Raw genomic sequence first — 22500 nt, 5'->3', positions numbered from 1 at the left:
TCTTCTTCTTCTTCTTCTTCTTCTTCTTCTTCTTCTTCTTCTTCTTCTTCTTCTTCTTCTTCTTCTTTTCTCCTCACCCTCCTCCTCCTTGTCCTCTTCTTCTTACTTCATAACGAAATATTATCAGTAGTAAATAAATTTGAAAGACCCGATGTAACACACTCGGTTCCCAATACATAAAAATATAGACCAAACGCCGAGATACGGTATAGCACGCGTCATGATGCAACGACAAAACCCCGTATAATGTGAGATACGGTGTTTTCACCACTCCAATCGGATACCGATGCAGTGACAAAACCCCGTATAACAGTAAATTCAGATTTTCGAATAGTACAGGTTTCTATTTTCTATTTTTATACATCAAACGTGATAGAATAAAAAAAGACCTTTCGATTGATACCAAATTTGCATCAATTCTCCGCATAGTTATTGTAAAAAGTTGAAGTAAAATTTGAAAAGTTTTTCGGCTCTCCTGTAAAATCACGTTTTGCCATTATACGGGGTTTTGTCGTTGTACGGCAGCATTATTCTCATGTATTTCAGATTAGCAAACAGCCTTTGTCCTGGAGCAATAAGACGTATCAACAGACTGCCCACCCCCATCGCTGGCTTGGTAAGTAAAATACAGAAAGATAATAATAATAATAATAATAATAATAATAATAATAATAATAATAATAATAATAATAATAATAATAATAATAATAATAATAATAATGATAATTGATGATAATGATGACAACGACGACGACGACGATGTTGATGATGATGATGGTGATGGTGATTATGATGATGATGACAACGACGACGACGATGATGATGATGATGATGATGATGATGATGACAACGACGACGACGATGATAATGATGATGATGATGATGACGACAACGATGTTGATGAGATGATGATGATGAGGATGAAGTGAAGTCAAAGTTCTTGTTCTTGTCATTTTCAGAAACGGTATCCGTGCTCTTCAATAAAACATAATTACTTAATCTTAACTTAGGACTATAAATTCCAAATCAGGAATTTAAATCTTCCCTACATAATGCTGCGATAGGTCTTATCATTTTGTGTTTTCAACTAATTCTACTTAATGCTTGTAAAACTATTTTTTAAACCGTAAAGCAGTCTTATCGTGGTCAGTGAAAACGCGTATAATAGACAGTAAAATGAATTAGGTCAATGCATTTTAAAGGATTTTTCCCTCTCCGTCTTCTCTGTCTAGTTTACTAACCGACTATTGCCGGTAAATGAGCCGAGACAAATCAGTCACTGTCAGATTGGGATAAGGTACATAATCAGTGTAACAAAAGCCCAGCATGATAAAATTATCACGGTAAACTCCCTTTGTTATAAATTTGGCTTACGGGTCTGGTTTCTGTCGCGCGTCTGGACGACTTCCTATTCCTCTCTCTCTCTCTCTCTCTCTCTCTCTCTCTCTCTCTCTCTCTCTCTCTCTCTCTCTCTCTCTCTCTCTCTCTCGCTCTCTCTCTCTCTCTCTCTCTCTCTACATAAACACACACACACAAAAACAAACACCCAAAGACACATTGATCTTTTGGTTTCAAAGTGATAGTGTCTCATGTTCTAGTCTAAATATATTCGTCCCATAATCCCAAGAATCTGCCTATGCATCCTGTTACTAAAATAATTATGCCTCTCAATGATTCAATATGTGACCTTTTAATAATAATAATAATAATAATAATAATAATAATAATAATAATAATAATAATAATAATAATAATAATAATAATGATAATAACTTTATTCATCATTTTCGGAAATTGTACAACAGACGTGGCAAAGAAAAATGATGGATTAAAGTACTGACATTAAAAATACACAAAAATCAGCATTAAATAAGCTATAAATACCTCAAAATAAATTAAATAAGAATGTATCTTTTACATGCAATATAGTGAATATTATCTCGATATATAGATATAGATAATATGTAGGATTTATAGAATAAATATAAATTTGATTATTGATTTAAGGGTATATTTAGTATTCTAATTTCAATTATTACCAAAGAAAGTATTGGACTGGAACCCTCAGGGCAGAAGATCAAGGGGAAGGCCACGAGGAACATACAAAAGAATTAAAGAAGCTGATATACAGAGAAGTGGTAAGACCTGGAATGAGATTAAAAAGATAGCTCAGGATAGAGAAGGATGGAAACTGTTTGTCTGTGGCCTATACCCTGACCCAGGGTGAAAAAGGCAATGATGATGATGATGATGAATCTCAATTAGTCCTCCGAACGATTGGTCACATAAATATTTCCAAGGAATTTAGAACCGGAAAATTAGAAGCTGTTGTGTCACGACTTCTCTGCCCTTTTTAAACTCAGGCGATTGAAAAAAATGGCGTAGTCTCATCGGGTGTTGTGATGCAATTCCTGTATCAGTGTGTCAAAATATTGTGATAAATACTCACCGTCTCATAAAGGTAGCTATGGAATTAAGGAATGTTTGCCAGATCTCTTGAAATGAATAGTCATTAGAACAGAATAGGCTAAATAGCAGGGGATATTCTGATTGGTTAGTGTAATAACGCTCGAAACAGCAATTGTCTCCACGAAAATAAAACAAACAATAGATATCTAATATACGCAAATAGAACAGCTAAAAATGAGTACTTTTGTTATGAGCATATATTGAATGTTGTCAAAACTCAAGTTGCTATAACTTCATATAACAAAATCAATGCTTACCTAAAAATGGAAACTTGGATATAGATATAAATAAAATCATCGTAATGAAGCAAAAACAATGGATTAGTTATAACTAAAATAGTACAGTACAATGTCATTTAATAACGCAGTTAGCAATGCGATTGATGTCATGTGAGTAACAGCTTATATGAATGCTCTCAAAGATGTCTATTAAAACAGATTAAATGGTTAACTTTAAAATAATTGGTGGGAGGGGGAGGAGGTTGCGAGTGGAGTTTTTCCCCCCATTTCAACCGAACTTCTTGTTAACTATAATATAAAATATTCGTGGATAGCTCATACGGTAGAATCACGCTCTCACCGGCCAGGCGGAGTTGTCGTACCAATAAGGTCGCAGGTTCAAACCCCACCACCGCCGCGAAAATTTTTATTCTCTATTGTCTTCTGGCACTTTTCTACTCACTTCATCTCTTGCTAATATAAAATAAACAACTTACGCCATATCTGTATACACGTGTACAATTGTTTATAAATTTACATTTCTTTTCTCCCATTATTTGCAGGATAACATCAACGTATTTCTCAAGGCCTGTCAAACACATTTTGGCCTCACTGATTTACATCTATTTAACGCATCGGATCTGGAGGATTTATCGCAAAGAGCTATTGGGGAGTGAGTACATTATACACACACACACACACACACACACACATATATATATATATATATATATATATATATATATATATATATATAACACGATAACACGATAACACGATATATATCTCTCTCCTTTCTTTTAAAAACAAACTGTGGCTTATGAATTGCATGTAGTTCTTTACAAACGGTACAACTCAAATTGTTTAATTCTCTTAGTCGTAATGGAAAAACGTTCAAACCAACTCGTACTTTTTTTCCATGACAACAATGATGATTGCCCATAATTTTGCGTAGGTTCATCAAACTTGTAACCATTGGTATAGAAGTTGAAGCTTTGAGGTCGCGCCAATGAAAATTACTTATTTAGAAAAATCAATTCCTTTTATTTTATTCCGAATTATACGAGATGGACAAAAGGAGATCAAATTCAAAACAAAACATCTAATCCAAGAAAACAAATAAATAGATAAAGATAAAGAAACTGAATGTAAAATAATAGAATTAAGAGAAAATGAGAAAGAAAGAATAGAAAAATTAGGGAGGGGGGTGGGGGGTGGGGGGCAAACAAAACGTAAAATTCAAAATGTGATAGTTTATCTATCTTTATTGAAACATTTGATCCCAAAAATAAAATTATTTAAAAAAATGTTTTTAAAATGCCTTCCGGCGATCGCTTTTCGTAAACTACAAAAGGCATGCAATCTTTTCTTACCTACTCTGAACAAAATGGCCAGAAAACACGTCCGACAAATATCAATCGATTAAAATTACCCTCATCTCCTCAATAACTCTAAAACCTGGGACTTCAAGGAATGAGATATGTGTCTTACCCAAGGACACAAAGCTGTGACCATAATTTTCCACGATCACTGTCACCCATTCGACCTCTGATCACGCTTAACATCACTTGACGTTTGTGACAAGAAGAGCTACGATACCGCAGAGCCACCTAGCATACAACAACAACACCAACAACAAGAACAAGGATAATAACAGCCAACATACAATACAATAAAATACTACGATTTATATAGCTATGGATTACAAGCAAATTACTTATCAGGGGTGACAGCGATCCCATTCCAAATGACTCCTGTCCCAATGATCTGGCTGTAGCCACGTCACATCTCCTGATCCCCTGTACAAATAAAGCTTTGCCCTGCCGGATTTCTAACGAGATACATGACACCCGTTACTATTCCATTCAACAGATAGGTCAGTGGGTGGTCGAAGTCACTGGGAATGTCCATTTTTTAAAAGTAAGAAATAAGAAGGGAAAGGAAAAAAGAAAGATTTGTGGATATCAAATTGATTTGACTTTTATTTATTGGGAGTCCCAAGGTCGAATAGCAGATGTGGTTAGGGCTAGTAGGTATATATATATATATATATATATATATATATATATATATATATATATATATATATATATATATATAATTATTATTATTATTATTATAGTGTGTTGGTTTTGGTATTTGGTTATACGATGAGTTAAATCCTTATTGAGACAATGGAATGTTTTCATGGGCAAGGTCAATTATGTGATGATGATGATGATGATGATGATGATGATGATGATGATGATGATGATGATGAGGATTATTATTATTATTATTATTATTATTATTATTATTATTATTATTATTAGTAGTAGTAGTAGTAGTAGTAGTAGTAGTAGTAGTAGTAGTAGAGTAATAGTAGTAGTAGTAGTAGTAGTAGTAGTAGTAGTAGTAGTAGTAGTAGTAGTAGTAGTAGTAGTAGTAGTAGTAGTAGTAGTAGTAGTAGTAGTAGTAGTAGTAGAGTAATAGTAGTAGTAGTAGTAGTAGTAGTAGTAGTAGTAGTAGTAGTAGTAGTAGTAGTAGTAGTAGTAGTAGTAGTAGTAGTAGTAGTAGTAGTAGTAGTAGTAGTAGTAGTAATATTAGTAGGAGTAGTAGTAGTAGTAGCAGTAGCATCATCATCATCATCATCATCATATCATCATCATCATCTAACACGAAGTTAAATCCAATAAATAAAAAAAAGAAAAGAAAAGAAAAAAATTGGTCTTGAATCAAGCCTTCAAACATTGTTTTAAAAATTAATACAGATTTTCTTAAAGCGTCCTTTCACTCGGGCAGAAGGAGGAGGAGGAGGAGGAAGAGGAGGAGACGGTGGGGAATATGCTTATAATATTGAGGCTCTTCAATTGCTTGAGTATTTTCAATCTCCATATTGGAATATGCAAAAGATGAAACTTGTTTAAAATAATAAATGCAAAATTGAATAGTGGCAAGAATAGAATAAGAAAAATGTGTACAGAAAATGCTATAGATCTAGAAAGAATTGAGAAACCCACACGAAAAAACAAAACAAAACAGTTCTTTAACATTTTAAACTATATGTCGTATGAGTGTGTACGTGTATATGTTGTGTGTGTTGGTGTGTGTGTGTGTGTGTGTATGTGTGTCCTTTTTAAAATTGCACTGCGGTTTCTACGTTTATTTTTAGGTTTGAATTATATGTCATGTTGATGAATGGTTCCCTGAGACGAATAAGAGTGTTTTCTTTGTGTGATGCTTGTGGTTGTTAATACCTGGTCACAGCCCTGTCTTAACGTCAACCAGAATTTTAATTATTTATTTTATTAGTTCGCCTCTTGCGATAACAGTTTAAAAGAGGATTTTTACGAAGCTAAATCTGGTAAGAAGTATAAAGTTCACCAAGTGCTCTTGTTTTAACCAGTTAACTGCGTACTCTGGAGAAAAAAAAAACTTGTATTTAAAATTTTGGCCAGAAAACTCGTCCTTCAAATAACGATCGATTTAAAAGACCCTCATCTTGGCAAACATTCTCAAACCCGGGACTTTGTTGAGTCCCAGGTTTGAGATCTTTTGCCAAGGTGAGAGTCATTTAAATCGATTGACACTTGAAGGACGAGTTTTATTTTCCGGTCATTTAAATACGTGTTTTTCCAAAGTACGGCAGACATCTGGTTTAAAAACGAATTAACGAGGTTTAAGTAAAGAAAATAAATTAAGCCGAGAAGGAAACCGTATACGTAGGGGAGTAACCAACTTGGAATCAAACGCTACCGACAAGCGTTAGCTATAAATTGGGCCTGATCCTTTGACACCCTATGGGTCATTGTATGCTGCAAGGGTCATGTGCACTGACAGTGCAGTAGACCAGGGTGAACGAGGACTTCAAAAGAAGAGAGAGTTGTTAGATAGCCGAGAGCGTTAAGCTGTTGGATATTTAGGAACACTCTTCATTTGAAGAGTCCATGCCTTAGAAATGTTCTGTACTCACTTTCTATCACCATTCTCCAGTGTAAAATGAGTACCTGTGCGACTATGTGATCTTGATGTATGACACTCGCCTTCGGATCGGAAGGTCCTGGGTTCGAGTCCCGCCCAGAGTAGGGCATAGTTGAGAACTTGGAAAAGGCTCCTATTTACTCACATTCTCTGACCGTATTCAGGTGTAAAATGAGTGCCTTGTCGTTAAAAGTGTTGTCTCAGTTGGAAAAATATTGTAAAACCGCCCAAAAGACGCAGTGTCTCGTCTTACATGCTAAGTGGTGCTGTTTGCTTAGGATCGGGACCCCTTATAAAACGCTTCGAGCACGATTAGTGGAAATTGCTCTATATAAAAACTCAAGATTACCTGGCAGTTAATAACGTTGTCTCTGTCGGGGGAAAAATTGTAAAATCGCCTTACAGCGTATTGTCTCGTCGTAGTATGTAACGTCTTTCAATTTAATTCGTCAATGATTAATTTTGGCTGATAATACGTACGTATGTGGTCAATCTTGAACCTGATGTTTAAAGTTTGATTTTAACCTCAACTCCTAAAATCTGGGTTGAAATCGACGTCTTCTTTTATTGCAGCTCTGATAACCCAAATTGGGCCTATCGTTGCTATGGAAATACTCTCAAACGAACACAAAATACTCCCCGTTACAACAATACTTACTTACTTAATCCTCTTCGGGCCTTGAGGCACATATGGCATCCACCAGACATCTCCATTTTTTGCGATCGGCTGTTTTTGCGGTGGCTGTATTCCAGGACAGGCCTGCTTCCTTTAATTCTTTCTCCATGGTCCTTCGCCAGGTTTCAACAATGCTAGATAGTTAAGATCAAGCCCGTAAACGCGTTCCGTTATTAGACCCGGAAACAGGTGCGCACGTAGGTTACAATGAAGGATTTTGTCCATGAAGGTGGGCTTACTTTCTTTTCCTTATATTTTCTCTAAAATCATATTTCCTTCTACTGGTCATTTGGACTTCACGTTCAGTTTCTTCATTTAGTTCATTCCGACAAAATATCAGATTGACGCGATGATAACATGTTTACTTTTAATTATTTTTCTTTTTTCTTTTATTTATTATCGTTAACTTTTTACCACTGGTATTGGGAGTTAGTTTGATATAAACATTTTAAATTCTTATTTACTAAGCTGATACTGGTGATGGTGCCCATAGAAAAGACGAGGAGCATAATAATAATAATAATAATAATAATAATAATAATAATAATAATAATAATAATAATAATAATAAATAATAATAATAGTAATAATAATAATACACATTTATATAGCGCTCATTCTCGTGTAAAACACAAGCTCTGGGCACTTTACAATATAAATATCAATTTTAAGTGAAAAAAAAAAATAATAACAACAATAATAATTCATAGCCAAATGAAGGATTCACATAGAGTCAATAAAAACAAATACAGTAAAAATGTGCCTTGAGATTCTTTTTAAAAGTAGGTAAAGACTTTTGCACTCCCTCAGACCACGTGGCAGTTCATTCCAAATCTTGGGGCCGAAACAAGCAAACGATCTATCCCCAAATTTTGTTCTTGATCTTTTTTCCGAAATTTTCGTTTGGTCATTACATGATCTTAAAGTGTAATTTTCAAATTTACACATGACCACGTGATCTGTGAGATATGCCGGTCCTATACCAGCCAGACACTTATAAACAAGACACGCTGCTTTGTAATATGTGCGCTTTTCAATGGGCAACCAATGGAGAGATGCCAACAAAGGGGTTGCATGATCAAATTTTTTTTTTGTCAAAAACTAATCTTGCTGCACTGTTTTGCAGCAGTTGTAATTGTTTAATAGAAGCCTGAGGCAAGTTGACAATGATTGGGACGGATATTATTTTGATGATGATGATGATGATGATGATGATGATGATGATGATGGTGGTGGTGGTGGTGGCGGTGGCGGTGGTAGTTGAGGAGGTGGTGTGGGTGGGGTGATGGTCGTAGTGATGATGATATTGATGATGATGATGATGATGATGATGATGATGATGATGATGATGATGATGATGATGATGATGGCGGTGACAACAATGGCTATTATGATAGTGAGACAATGACGACGACGATGATGATGATGATGATGATGATTAACTCAAATCTGTTCTCGGAATTAAAAGTGACTTGAGATTTATTATGCTTTGTATTTTATTGTAATAAATTAACTATAATCCAGAACCTCCTACATCTACGAAATATTCGAAGTATTCAATAGAACTTGAAATTTTGGGCTCCATCTGCAGAGCAAAATAAGCTAGCTACTTAAATTAAATAAGGCACTAAATCGAATAGTGTAAGGATTTTAAAACATTATTCTATCTTGCTGGTGGTATATTAGTCACTTACAAAGCTAGATATAGTGACTAGTATTGTTTACACTATTAAAACTACGAATTAAATTTTTTTCAAATTGGCAGGTCAGATCTAACCACTGCTTGGAAATGAATCCCCTCAAATGTATTCGGAAAAAAATAATTAGATTTAAATATATCTTTGGAAATTAATCCTTTCAAATGTATTCGGAAAAAAATAAGTACTTTAAAAAAAGTAGATTTAAATCTATCCTTTGAAATGAATTAACTTCTATTCTGTGGTTGGAATCAAGAACTTGACATTTATGCTCCAAAGCAGTGACTTTAAATCTGTGCTAGGATTCGAGTGACTTTAAATTTGTACTTGAACATGAATTACATAAGATCTTGGCTGAAAAAAAAAAAAATGAGTGGCTTCAAAACTACGTAAAGAAAATGATTGACCTCAAATATGTGCTTTAAAATGCATCCCAAACCTCTGCTTACCTTGGATATGGTTGATTTGAATTGTGATTTTGGGAAAAGAATGAGTGGCGTCAATAAAAATTAAAATTAAATTGAGCACTTATATAGCGCAATATCCACTTAACGTGCTCAATGCGCTTTACAAGGGGTCCCTGGTCAACAGCAACATTTAACATGTAGGACGAGACATGACGCCTGTTAGGCGATATTACAATTTTTTCGGACAAAGACAACGCTGTTAACGGCCAGGTACTCATTTTACACCTGAGTACGGTGAGAGAATGTGAGTAAAGAGTCTTTTCCAAGGGCTCAACTATGCGCCGAGCGAGGCTCGAACCCAGGACCTTCCCATCCGAAAGCGAGTGTCATACCACTAGACCACATAGCCGTCAATAAGTGTTTTCTTGAAATAAGTGGTGCCAAGTGGTGCCAAAGCTGTGGGATCGAATGACCTCATATCTTTTATTGGGATCGATTGACCACATAAAGAATTGAATGACCTCAAATTTATGCTAGGAAATGAATGACCTCAAAGCCTTGCTTGGACACGAATACCGAATACATCGTGATTTCATAAAGATTCTTCTTCTTCTTCTAGGTTCCATGCCTGGTCCAGGCTTCGGATACTGCATGAATTATCTCTCTCCATTCCTCCCTGTCTCTTGCTTTTTCAAACAGCTCTTGGATTGTTAGGTTGGTGAAACCCTTCAGATTACCTTCACTTTATTGCGAAGAGTCGTTGGAAAATTCCTTTAGAGAAGATAAATTCTTTCGTGTATGAAGTCCCATATGTATTGTAATATTTACTGCCGTGCTTTGTACGCCGCGGGGATGGGATGTTGACTTGATACCAACTCGTTTATCACTGCCTTGGCCGTATCACGTTGATCCTGTGGAGAAATTCCTTCAAAAGGACAAGGATTATCACGTTACAACACTTACCCCAAATTGAACATGTCGTAGTATGGTTCTGTAAAATGATCGGCACGTTTGTGTGTGTGTGTGTGTGTGTGTGTGTGTGTGTGTGTGTGTGTGTGTTTGTGTGTGTGTATGTGTGTGTGTTTGTGTGAATGACACCAGTTATAAATTGTCAGTTGTATGTGCTATTATGGTGTTGAATATTATCACTTCCGTGTCGGTTACAACGACATTCAAGGCGCGCAAAAATCGAATAAATAAATGTCAACCTGCCCTTTTATCTCCGTTATTATCATTACCCCCCCCCCCCCCCCCCACACACACACACACAATAAAAAAAATAGGTTCTGATATTATGCTTTACTTTATAAGCCCTATGTCTTGTAAAAAGGTTCTTATCAGTCTCTTATCATGTGTTCAGTTTTATTTCCTCTTCAAAAATGATTAGACATGAAATTAAGCTGATATCCTCAAACACACCATTTATGTCATTGTTATTATTAAATACAACTCGTAAAATGAAGAATATAAAAAAATCATTTAGTCGTCCTAACTATCAGATCTGGTCACATCTGTGGTGTAGTGGCAACACGTTCGAATCTGAGATTATAGATAGAATGCGCTTGGCCAAGGAGTTCACAACATTGCCATCCGGAAGTATAACGGACCAACACACAAACTCTGTGTAACCATAAACTTTTATAGTCTGGTTAATACAGTTTAGTGAGAACAACTCACAAACGCGGATGGCAAAAACAATAACAAAGGCCCGAGTGACGTCATCTGCATACTATCTATATCACCAGTCGGGGTGGGCTGATGTGCTGCTATGTGGTCTAGTGGTGTGATACTCACTTTCGGATCGGAAGGTCCCGAGTTCCAGCCTCCCTCGGCGCATAGTTGAGTCCTTGGAAATGGCTCTTTACTCACATTCTCTCACAGTACTCAGGTGTAAAATGAGTACCTGGCCGTTAACAGCGTTTTCTTTGTCCGAAAAAATTGTAATATCGCCTAACAGGCGTCATGTCACGTCCTACATGTTAAGTGTTGCTGTTGGCCAGGGACCCCTTGTAAAGCGCTTTGAGCACCTTTAGTGGATATTCTCTATATAAAAGCTCAAGTTCTATTAAGATTTTTTAAATTATTATTTTTGGATGATTTTTTTGGGTGTATTTTTCTTTCTGCTGTGTCTGGCGCTGTTTCATATACACGCCATTTCAGATTTGATGAAAAAGGAACATTTTCATTTACTATCCTTAATAAGCAAACCCATCCAGAATTCATACAAAGTCTTGTGATTTGTTTTAAACTGAAATTCCAGGCTGATTTGAACTCGTAATTTCATTGCCCTCGTGTGGAAGATATTTCAACTCGCCCAAAAGGGCAAAACTGTCACTTCATTTATTTTGGTGTACACTTATAAAAGCTAGGCAGGGCCTTATTGTTTTTATTTATTTTTTCCTCTGCAATAGTCTTCAACAGTCGTAACGTCACTTCCTTCCTAATGACGTATGGTAACTTAGTAACACTGGCTCTAAACTATCGGAACAATGGCGGACGCCGTATGAAATATTTCTCCGGCGAGCTTAAACGCGTATCCAGATGGAAAAAAAAAAACATCAATTTGATCATGTTTTGACTTTTACACATTCTGATCACAAGGCATATAAAAAGGGAATGAAGAGTTCTAGCCAGCATGAAGAATAAAAAGTAATGATTTTCTTTGTTTAGAACCAAGATGGCCGCCGTTGCCGGGCGTGTGACATCAGACTACTGAATCCAATTGGTCCTATTTTTATTTTAAGGGTAGTGTTTACATTAGGTAATATATTTACAATAATGTTTTGAAAAATGGCTTTTTCAAAGTAATGCAAATGATCGATCAGAGAAAGACAATTGAAAGATAAATAGATATATTAAGATAGGATCTCTACATACGTTGAATAATCCAGTTATTTGTAAAGATATGGCGTTGAGTCTTTTCAAGCCTTTGAAATGCTAATGTATGTGTGTATCGCATTCCAACCCTTATCGGAATTCTCTATTCAAAGAGGGACAAAAAGCCGGTGACACGAAGACGAGGCATTCTTCGGCGTCTGGAAGAATGGAATAAACTTAAGATAACACCTTAACCAGTTTAACTGCCGTATTTCTGGAAATACACGTATTTTAAAAATTGGCCAGAAAACTCGCCCTCCAGATATCGATCTATTTAAATGACCCTCTTTTTGGTAAAAAAAAAAAAACCCTCTCAAACCTGGGATCTCGCGATATCTCAGGGTTGAGAGTTGTTACCAAGATGAGAGTCATTTAAATCGATCGATATTTGAAGGCCGAGTTTTCTGTCCAAATGTGTGAAATACGTGTTATTCCAGAGTACGGCAGTTAACTGATTAAGAATATTGAAATTTATGACACACGCTACCTGTATGTATGTATGTATCACAATGGTGGGCGATTCTATCATATTTTAAGGACCCGATGATCCAATCAGTAGAGCGTAAGACATGCGAATTAGACATGGGGCCTATTCCGCAATTTAAAAAATATTTTGGGGGGGGGGGGGGGGGGGGGGGGGGGGGGGGGGTTCGGGAGTATATTTCTACCCTATTACGTTTCCTTCACACTTGTCTCACTGTAATATGTTTTGTTTTATATCACTGTAAAGCGCTTAGAGCCTGTGACAACGGGGTAAAGCGCTATATAAATGCCATTTATTATTATTATTATTATTATTATTATTATTATTATTATTATTATTATTATTATTATTATTATTATTATTATTATTATTATTATTATTATTATTATTATTATTATTATTATTATTATTATTATTATGTCCACTCAACAGTTATTTGGTTGCTAAATTTATCATTAATATTGCTAACAGTATTTTAAAAGAGGACTCGCAAGGTAAAAATGATGTCCCTTGCTTTGTTGCACTAAAGGATTGTGTACTTTGAGTCACTCACTATTATATGAAACTTATTAACATTTGGAATTTTTTCTATTTTATATATATATTCAAGCATGCTTTTGGGTACTGTCGGCGATGACTTTCTGACCTTACCCCACCTTTTAGGGGTCCAGCTAGCTCAGTTGGTAGATCACTCGCGTCACACGCAAAGAGACCGAGATCCATCCCTGGTGCAGTCGAGATTTTTCTGACCTCACCCCCCCCCCCCTGTCCACGCAGCAGCGATTGAGTAGCTGGGTCTGTAAGATCTGGCGGAAAGTATTTTGCGATAGACTAGCGTCCTTTTCAAAGAGTAGCCAGCAATTGCTATTGTCCGTTTCATTCTTTAGAATCAAGAATAAGCTCCAGCTCCATGAGACTAATGGCTCTGAAAGTCTCCTCCCTACCTCAGCTTTTTTCCTCGCTTTTTTGTTTGTTTGAAAATGAAACTGGAAATAAGAATTCCGGGATATTGATATTGATATTGATATTTTATATGTTGTTGGTTAAAAAAAAAATTATATCTTCATTAATTTCTAGAGAAAATTGCAAATTTTGCTTTTTGGAGTGGTTGTGCTAATTGGATAACTTCTATAAAGACGATGATTCTTTTTCATAGGATGGTCTTTTGAAGCTTAAAAAAACGGACTTAATGGCTATGTATGGTCGTTAAGACCCAAAATGCCTTGTAAACGTCTTGAAAACGACATAAAAAGGGGGCTACGATTCAATAGAGTTTGAAAACGTAAATATTGCTTTAACCTGGTGTCCAATTTCAAGAAAATACAACCGGACCTCGGAAGTCAACATTAGTTAGCCGCTGGTGTTTTTAAGGTCAGTTGGCATTACGCTATATTGTCCAGGTCTTAACTGGCCGGACGGTTACCTCCCCATATATACATAATACACAGTCACCGTTCAATCCACTGCTGCCTAAACAGTCGCGCTGTGACAAAACTTTTTTTTTTTTTTTTTGGTCTTTTTTTTTTAAACACGAAAAAAAAAACAACAAAAAACTATTCAAATGCCGATGGTCGAAAACTCTCAAACCTGAAACACCCGAGGTACAAGGTCTGAGACTTGTTGACAATTTGAAATTGTAAAATTCATGGATAATAGCAGTACAAAGGTCCTCTTGCTGAAATGGAAAATAAAGTCATTTGTCAGAGTTCTACGTACTAGACCATCATATTAAGACAAAACGCTTTGTTTTGAATTTTGACCATAAATATTTTCTTTAAAATATCGATGACATAAAATGAATTTCGAGCATTTCGAATATCATCAGAATATTAAACTTTTAACTTTTCAAGTTTTAAGACTATTTTGAGGGTCTTAAATTCATCGAAACATGAAATAAAAAGATTTGATTTATGACCAAAATGAAAAACCAGTGGGTTTTATTTTATCAGAGTACGTAGAGTAGACTGAATAGTATTTATTATTGGAAGTGCCCTAGGCTTTTGAGATGACACATTCCTAGGCCGGTAGAGTTGTGAAAGGCATATTTTATTCACTGCCCTCTCGGCATATTTAATACCCAAATAGGATAACCGTTCCTATTCTTCTTGCCAAAAAAGGCTTTTTTCGTGGGTGTTGTTGTAGGGGCAGTTTGTGGTTAATGGAGCGAATGTCAGCCTGTTTTGACGGCACGCGATTGACTTTGGGTCAAGTTAACACGAGAGAGTAAGTTAGATAGACAAGTATAGCGAGAGAGAGAGAGAGAGAGAGAGAGAGAGAGAGAGAGAGAGAGAGAGAGAGGTAGAAAGGGAGAGAGAGATAGAGCGAGAGAGAGAGAAAGAGAGAGAGATAGAGAGAGAGAGAGAGAGAGAGAGAGAGAGAGAGAGAGAGAGAGAGAGAGAGAGAGAGATACGTTTATGTAATTAATTACGGAGCAATATCTACTTTTTTTTTAATTGGCAAATAAAGCATGTTTTCTCGCACAGTTATAATATGTTTAAGCACTTTACTTTGAAAGTCATTTCGCTTTTCACTCATCTGACCTGAACACCTCAGCTGCCTCTTCAATCGCCTGTGTCGATTTCTTCCAAATATGTTATTAAAAAAAAAAATCAAGTTTGCCTTAAAGATTTTTGTGCAATTGTTATTTTAAAAAGCACACCACAACTGTTTGGTTTTCATTAATACCTTTAAATGGGAAAAGCATACCCCCTCCCCCCCCCCCCCCTACCCCCACCCCAAAAGAATAAAGTCGAAAGAAAAATAATAAAGAATTAGCTCGTGCTCGTTTTGCTTACCCGTCCATAATGTTTGGTTTGACTTGCTTAACATTCGAGACATTGAAACCGCTAAGCAGGCGACGACGAAGTTTACAACGCATCGTGACTTATAAAACATAGATATCCGAAATGGTTTTGACATTCAAAAAGGTCGCGACATGCATTGACGGTTAAAACAGAAAAGAAAATAGAAACAAAAGGAAATTATGCGCCTAAGGATACGATATGATTAATAAAAGGAACTTTTTATCAAGATGTCATCTGTCTGTCACCTTGCAATCGACGGTTGTGTCTCGACGGCAGTCATGGATCATATATGATTTGTTGTGGTGTAACATCAATGCACTGCGAAGTACATACACGGCATTAGGGACCAAAAGTGTGATTCTAAAGATACTGGTTCCAATCTCATTGGAAGTGTAAAAAAAGATCATCCATCCTCGCTCTTTTAAGGGTCCTGAATTCCTAAGAATCTGCCTATACATCCTGCTACCAAAATATTTATGCCACTTTATGATACAATTTGTAACCTATTCATTATTAGTCTTCCAAAGAACTAGTTACTAAACACTTTCAATGAATTTGGAACCGGAAGAGTATGAGGTGCGTCGGCACGACTTCACTGCCCTATAACGAGGCTAAATACAAAGGGGTGTCTTCGTATTACCATTTGCTATGTAACATGGAGCCTGTCATACGCAAACAGCTTTTCTTTACTTAATTTGTATTGATTGGTCGATTGTATTTTGATTTTTTTTTTCTTGGAAGAGAGTGCGGGGGGGAGAGGGGGAGGGGGGGGAGATTCATTTTTGGTCTCCAACAAAAAATCCTTTGTGGGTTTGGTTAATTTATTGCAATTTCAAAAGAGACATATTGCCCTCTCGACTACAAAAGTTGGGGGTCCCACCGCACTCCCTGTTCGAAAATATTCATAATTTGTCATGCTTGGATTTTGTGTTCATCCCAATATAAGCAACGCAAGTGGTGTCGTAAATAATGTGGATAATATACTTTTATCTTCAAACGGATACCCTTATACTTTTGGCTTATATTTGACAACAAAATTACATTCACCGTTAAAAACCAAACCAAAAGTCTTCAATATGATGGTCGTAAATCGTACTTCTCTGAAATCGCTTTATTGTCTTCACGAAGGGTGGCTTCAATAGATCAGTTGAATGCAAAACGACGCTTTCGAGTAGAGCATTTCAACATAATGATACGAATAATACAACATTATATAATGAAAATGCCTTTTCATAATATAAGAATGTTATAACTACACTGGTCCTGTATGATACCACAGCAGTAGGGAGCTAGAGGGTGGATATATTCATTATCTTTACGTGCTTGCCGCTGGGGTTTCTTGACCTGAGCATGTCTCTGGCCAGGGTAATCTCCCATTGTTTGGTTGTTTTAGTCCACTGGTCATACACTTCGTTCGTTTTTCAGTTAGAAATAGGTTTGTTCCTCCTAAGCAACAGAGTATTCTGATTAAAAGTACGTTTGTATAAGGAAATCTTTCTTCAAAGAAAAACCAAATAAATGTGAACATTTATAAAGCGCAATTTCACGGATTTATGCTCCTCTCAATGATTTACCCTCCCCCCTCCCACCACTCCAACAGGCCATATGGTATCTTATTACCATTCCATACAATACAAGTTGCTTGTAATGATCCCTCTTTGTACTAACATTCTTACAATATCCATTACTGGTTTTAGCCAGGTACTCATTCACACCCGAGTCGAGTTGGCACATACACGTTAAAAATTAAAAAGCCTATCTTTTGACTCTCGGGAAATAATTTTGCTTTTCGGTATTTCATTTGACGTTGTTAAATTGACTTAACTGAATAAACAAGATTTTAAACCGAAATTCTTGAGGACTGACACTTCATTAAATAGATACCTTTACCCCTCAATACTCAATGGTATGGTTCACTGGTGGCAAAGAAATGTATAAAGATATTTATTTTATTTTTTTTTTTACACCGAATTAAATCATTGTAAAAATAGAAATATGCCTTCCTGTCGGGCATCCCTCTTGGCGTTCCATGAAAGGATTTAGATTACCCTAAAACAATTGCGGTCTTGATGTCAGCAAGAATTATCCAATCCATGTTTTCCAAATGAGCTAATGAAGTAGGGATAGAATCCCAGAGCTTCAAGGTGACTGTGCTATTCAATTCAAATCAACCACTCGGCCACATTGCCCCCACCCTCCCCCACATCCCCGCTCACTTATCATTACATTAGACCCCTCGCTTCGCCACTCCTGCCCAATTTACCTTACCACAGGGTAGTAGGTACTCTGTGACATTACTAATATAAAATGCACTTTAAACAATATTCTTTTTCCCCCCAATATATTATCTATGTTGGGTCATCTTAATGCATCTTAATATTCATCGTTTGTCTTGAGTGTGTGACAGAATGTGTCTCTGAAAGTTACGATTCGAATGCCATTCATCGATGATTCGGCGTTCTAATGACCAAGGGCATCTCTTCTGTCTCAATTCCGCTTCGAAAATAAAAGTTTAAATTGAGCCTTAAATTTAGCTTTTATACAGGGCAATATCCACTAAACGTGCTCAAAGCCGTTTTACAAGGGGTCCCTGGCCAACAGCAACACTTAACATGTAGGACGAGACATGACGCCTGTTAGGCGATATTACATTTTTTTTCGGACAGCGACAACGCTGTAACGGCCAAGTTCTCATTTTACACCTGAGTACGGTGAGAGAATGTAAGTAAAGAGCCTTTTCCAAGGACTCAACTATGCGACGGGCGAGGCTCGAACCCAGGAACTTCCGATCCGAAAGCGAGTATCATACCACAAGACCATATAGCCGCACAAGTTAAGCAGAATTTCAAAAGAAGGGCGTTTGGCTGTTCCTGAAATAGGAATGTATGGATAATTCCGTTTTTGACTTGCAAAAGCTATAGCTCATTTTTTTTTCTTCTTCTTCTCCGTAATGTTTAGATGTCAGCAATTGTTATTGTACACGATAATGACAGGGAGCGATTTAACGCACCCCCCCCCCCCCCCCCCACTTCCTTATTTTTTTCTCCCCACCCATTGTTATGATAATTAATTGTCATTAAGTCCATAAATAGTTTTTAACCTGTGATATTTTGATTCATCTGTTGATTTATTATTTTTCCAATTGTCTCCAATCTATAACGAAATGTAACAAGAGCAGTAGCAAATTTCGTCATCCAACAAGAACAATTTCATAAACAAAGCACAACTTGTACGACTTTCTTCTAATATTTGGTTTTGCTACGATCTGCATTATTATGAAATTATCTGGTTTAAGATATTACTCAGAATTATGCTGCCCGATGCTATGTTCCAATTGCATGTGATTTGTGGTATGAAAGATTTCTTGCTTGAGTTCCATGCAGTGTGTCCACGCGTCTCTAGTGTCATAACTAAAATTGAGTCGACACTAAAAGGGGTTTTTTTTTTGTTTGTTTGTTTTTTTGTTTTTTGTTGTTTTTTTTTGTTTGTTTTAAAAAAAAAAATTCTATTTTTTTTTTAATCGTTTTGTTTTTGTTTATTTTGTATTTTTTCTTTGTGTGTGTTTTTTTTCTCTAAGTTTTTTTGGTTTTGTTTTGATTTTTTTTTTTTTCATTTTTTCTCCCACTATTGCTAATTTCGTAGTCGTTGCAATCAAATTTTTATTGCTGAATCTTTTCAATGCTTTTGATGTCCATTTCCCATGTCAGACCAATAAGTGACTCCAGCTTCGCCATCGGCTACTGATCTAACTTAAAACATTAGTATTGTGATAGTGGAATGCCGATCTACCGATCTATAATAACATTGCAAGTTGCACAGTAGTAAGTAGCCCAGTTGTAGATTTGTTTGGGTGATTTGGGAATAGTAGTAGTGATGATATTAGGCTGGGAGTGACGGGAGTATGAGAGATGTAAGTTAATGATAGAAGTGGGTTGGTTAGTGCAGACAGGGTTAATGGCGATGTCTGCCGGAACTATTAGCCAGGATGAGGACATGATATGGATTGGATTGGATTGGATTGGAAGGCCGTATACAACCTATTATCGATAGGGGTAATATACTAGGTTACATAATAATTTAATGTGAATTGCTGGATACACTTACTAAGGGAAAGGCGACGGTAACTGATTATGTCCCTAAGTCATGTCCGAAACAGTGAATACCAGGGACTGGATTTTGTCCAGTCAAAGACTTCCTAGTCTAAGCCTGAGGCTAGAAAACGCTTATAAGAACCTATTTTTTTATAGTCACTTGCTTCAATCAGGCTTATGACTAGTAAGTCTTTTACCAGACTGGTAAATGACTAAATCTAGTCACCTACATTATAAGAATTGGTCCAGTAAACGCGTCATTTTACTCCCTCTCCATTATTTATCCTTCAAGAATAGCCTTCAACAGTCGTGACGTCACTTCCCTCGTGATGACGCATCGTAGCTTAGTAACTAGTTCTAAACTATCGGAACAATGGCGGACGCCCTTATGAAATACTTCTCCGACGAGCATAAAAGTATATCCAGAGGAGAAAAACATTATAAATCTGATCATGTTTTGACTTTTATACATTCTGATCAGAAGACATGTGAAAAAGTTCTAAGCCAGCATGAAGAATAAAAAGTACCGATTTTCTTTGTTTAGAACCAAGCTACTCGTTGCTGGGCGGACGTGACGTCAGAATATTGAATCCTATTGAGACATGCTTGTGAGCAATCGATAGATAGTGACGTCACTGCGGATGCTTTTTATTCTCGTATTCCGCCATTGCTTCATGCTTACCAGGAATATTATGCATATATTCTGAGGCACAAGTGGAAGTAGCCTCTTGTCATGATTCCTGTGTTGTTAGCTATAATTTTCCTGTTCTGCGATGGTCACCAACTTTGTATATGAGATGAAGAATTCTGTAAGCATTTTGGGAAAAGAAGCGAATCGCTCCCATTTTCGCTTCGTTGAGAAAGTGAGACAAGCTCATCCATTTCCTGACAATGAAGAAGATGATTCTTATTATATTGACACATTTGAGAGAAAATACATTTTATGGGTTTATATTTTTTTTTTTATTGTTGTCATGTTGTCAGTTTGCGTTAGTTTTTAGTGGTGTTTTTTTTTTTTAAATTTATTTCAAATACACATAATAAACCGGGTCACCATTCTGGTGTAAATATACACGTACATTCACAGCATTTTTCTCTACTGGTAAACTTTATTTTTCGAATTTTTGTGAACTAGAAATGTGCCACAGGTTTTTAAAAAAAAAGGAAAAGAAAAATATTTTCACTGATTTTGCATGATACATGATATTTGAATGTTCAGTACTTTTATCTATGTCAAAAACAATTGGATTCAGAAAAAAAAAAATTAAAAAAAAAAAAAACAAATTGAAAGAACATAACAAAACACAAGAAAAGCACAAATTCTTCCTTTATCTTCAGAGTCATTAGGGTCATGGAGCCGGAGTTTATTCCGGTTTCTATAGCGTGGAACGTTCAATAGCAATTGCTTGCTATCCTTTGGAGAGGACGCTAGTTTGTCGCAAAATACTTTCCGCCAGGTCAAAGATACCCAACTACCCATTAACTGCAGGGTAGACAGGGGGGTCAGAATAAAATATCGACTGCACCAGGACCGATCTTGATCCCTTTGCGTGTGAAGCGAGTGCTCTACCAACTGAACTATCAGGACCCCCAAAAGAACAAAACGGTAAGGAAAAGAAAAAGCAACAACACCCCCCCCCCCCCCTCTTTCCCAAAACAAAACAAAATAAAACAAAATTCAAAAAAAAAAAAAAAGGAAAACGAAAACAAGATACAAACCCAGGCATTTATTTAAAATGTAAAAGCGATATTACACTCCCTCATTATTTATCCTTCAACATATTATTATGAGATAATATTCGCGGGCGTCTGCTTAGATAGACGCCGAAACTAGTGACGATAGAGACAAAATTGATAAAATTGCAATGTGTAGCCTATAGGTCATAGGTACTCTTGGTGTCGCTAACGTTGTAGAGTTGGGGAGGAAAACCAGTCAAGCAAACAATTTATTCTTTTGGAGATACCTCTAATGGTGCTATGCGTTTAGATAAAAAAAATAACTCACAACAGCTGCCAGCCGGATATAACGTACCAACGCAAATGTCTGGCCAATAACAATAACAAAGAGCTGAATGACGTCAATTTCGTCCCTTCGATAGAGGCATCAATTAGCGAGAGTTAGCATTATAAAACAAAGTAAGAACTTTAAAAAAAAAACAACATAATATTACAAACAAACAAACAAAATAAACAGCAAAGAAGACGTAAAATTTATATTTTTATTGTATTTAGAGAATTATATATTATATTTAAAATTGTTTTCAAAGTTCTGGTATTCGATGGAAATCATAGTGCTTTGTCGATAATACCGTAAGTTTTATAATACAGTGTGTTTTTGTTTTGTTGACACATTTCAGGTTCAAATAACTCCAAAGCTATGTAAGATTTCATCTAAAGGCCTCATTCCAAAGGTGCAGAGTTTATTTAAGTTTTTTTATGGGTATAAGGTATACACTGTGCGCTTTTGGTAGCTGAGCTATGACGTAATCAGTAGAAAAGGGTAATTTTGACATTAATCGTAATTTACAGTGATTTTGTTTTTAATCATTGAGTCAATGATTGACCCGTTATATGTTGGAATAACTCAAGAACGGCTGCAACGACATCGATTTGGTTTTCAACATACTAATCCAAATTTATTAAAGTTTTTTTTTTTCTGATAATATCTTACTTCGGATCGTCTGTTTGCGCACTCGTCCGATTTAAAGCTCGACGTGACTACCATCATTTTAAATGACAAAATCTCAAGCGCTCTCCAGCTCGTCTGACGTCTTTTGCAGCACGAGTAATGTGTCAGAGCGAAGGACTTCTCTTATT

General features: G+C 36.2%; 1 protein-coding gene across 7 annotated transcripts in view; it reads left to right on the top strand.

Moving 5' to 3' along the window:
- LOC144971339 (uncharacterized) overlaps positions 1-22500 on the top strand; it is a 140811-nt gene that overhangs the window by 31044 nt on the left and 87267 nt on the right. For all 7 annotated transcript variants that reach the window (XM_078912059.1, XM_078912055.1, XM_078912052.1 and 4 more), the window contains exons 4-5: positions 547-616; positions 3251-3360. In XM_078912059.1, the coding sequence (XP_078768185.1) occupies positions 547-616; positions 3251-3360 (180 nt within the window). The remainder of the gene's footprint in view (positions 1-546; positions 617-3250; positions 3361-22500) is intronic.

The sequence above is a fragment of the Berghia stephanieae genome, chromosome 4 (genome assembly GCF_034508935.2).
Source record: "Berghia stephanieae isolate SIO BIC M18660-M18661 chromosome 4, UCSD_Bste_1.3, whole genome shotgun sequence".
NCBI classification, from domain to species: domain Eukaryota; kingdom Metazoa; phylum Mollusca; class Gastropoda; order Nudibranchia; family Aeolidiidae; genus Berghia; species Berghia stephanieae.
Note: the sequence above shows the minus strand (reverse complement) of the source record. Positions and strands in the feature narration are given on the sequence as shown.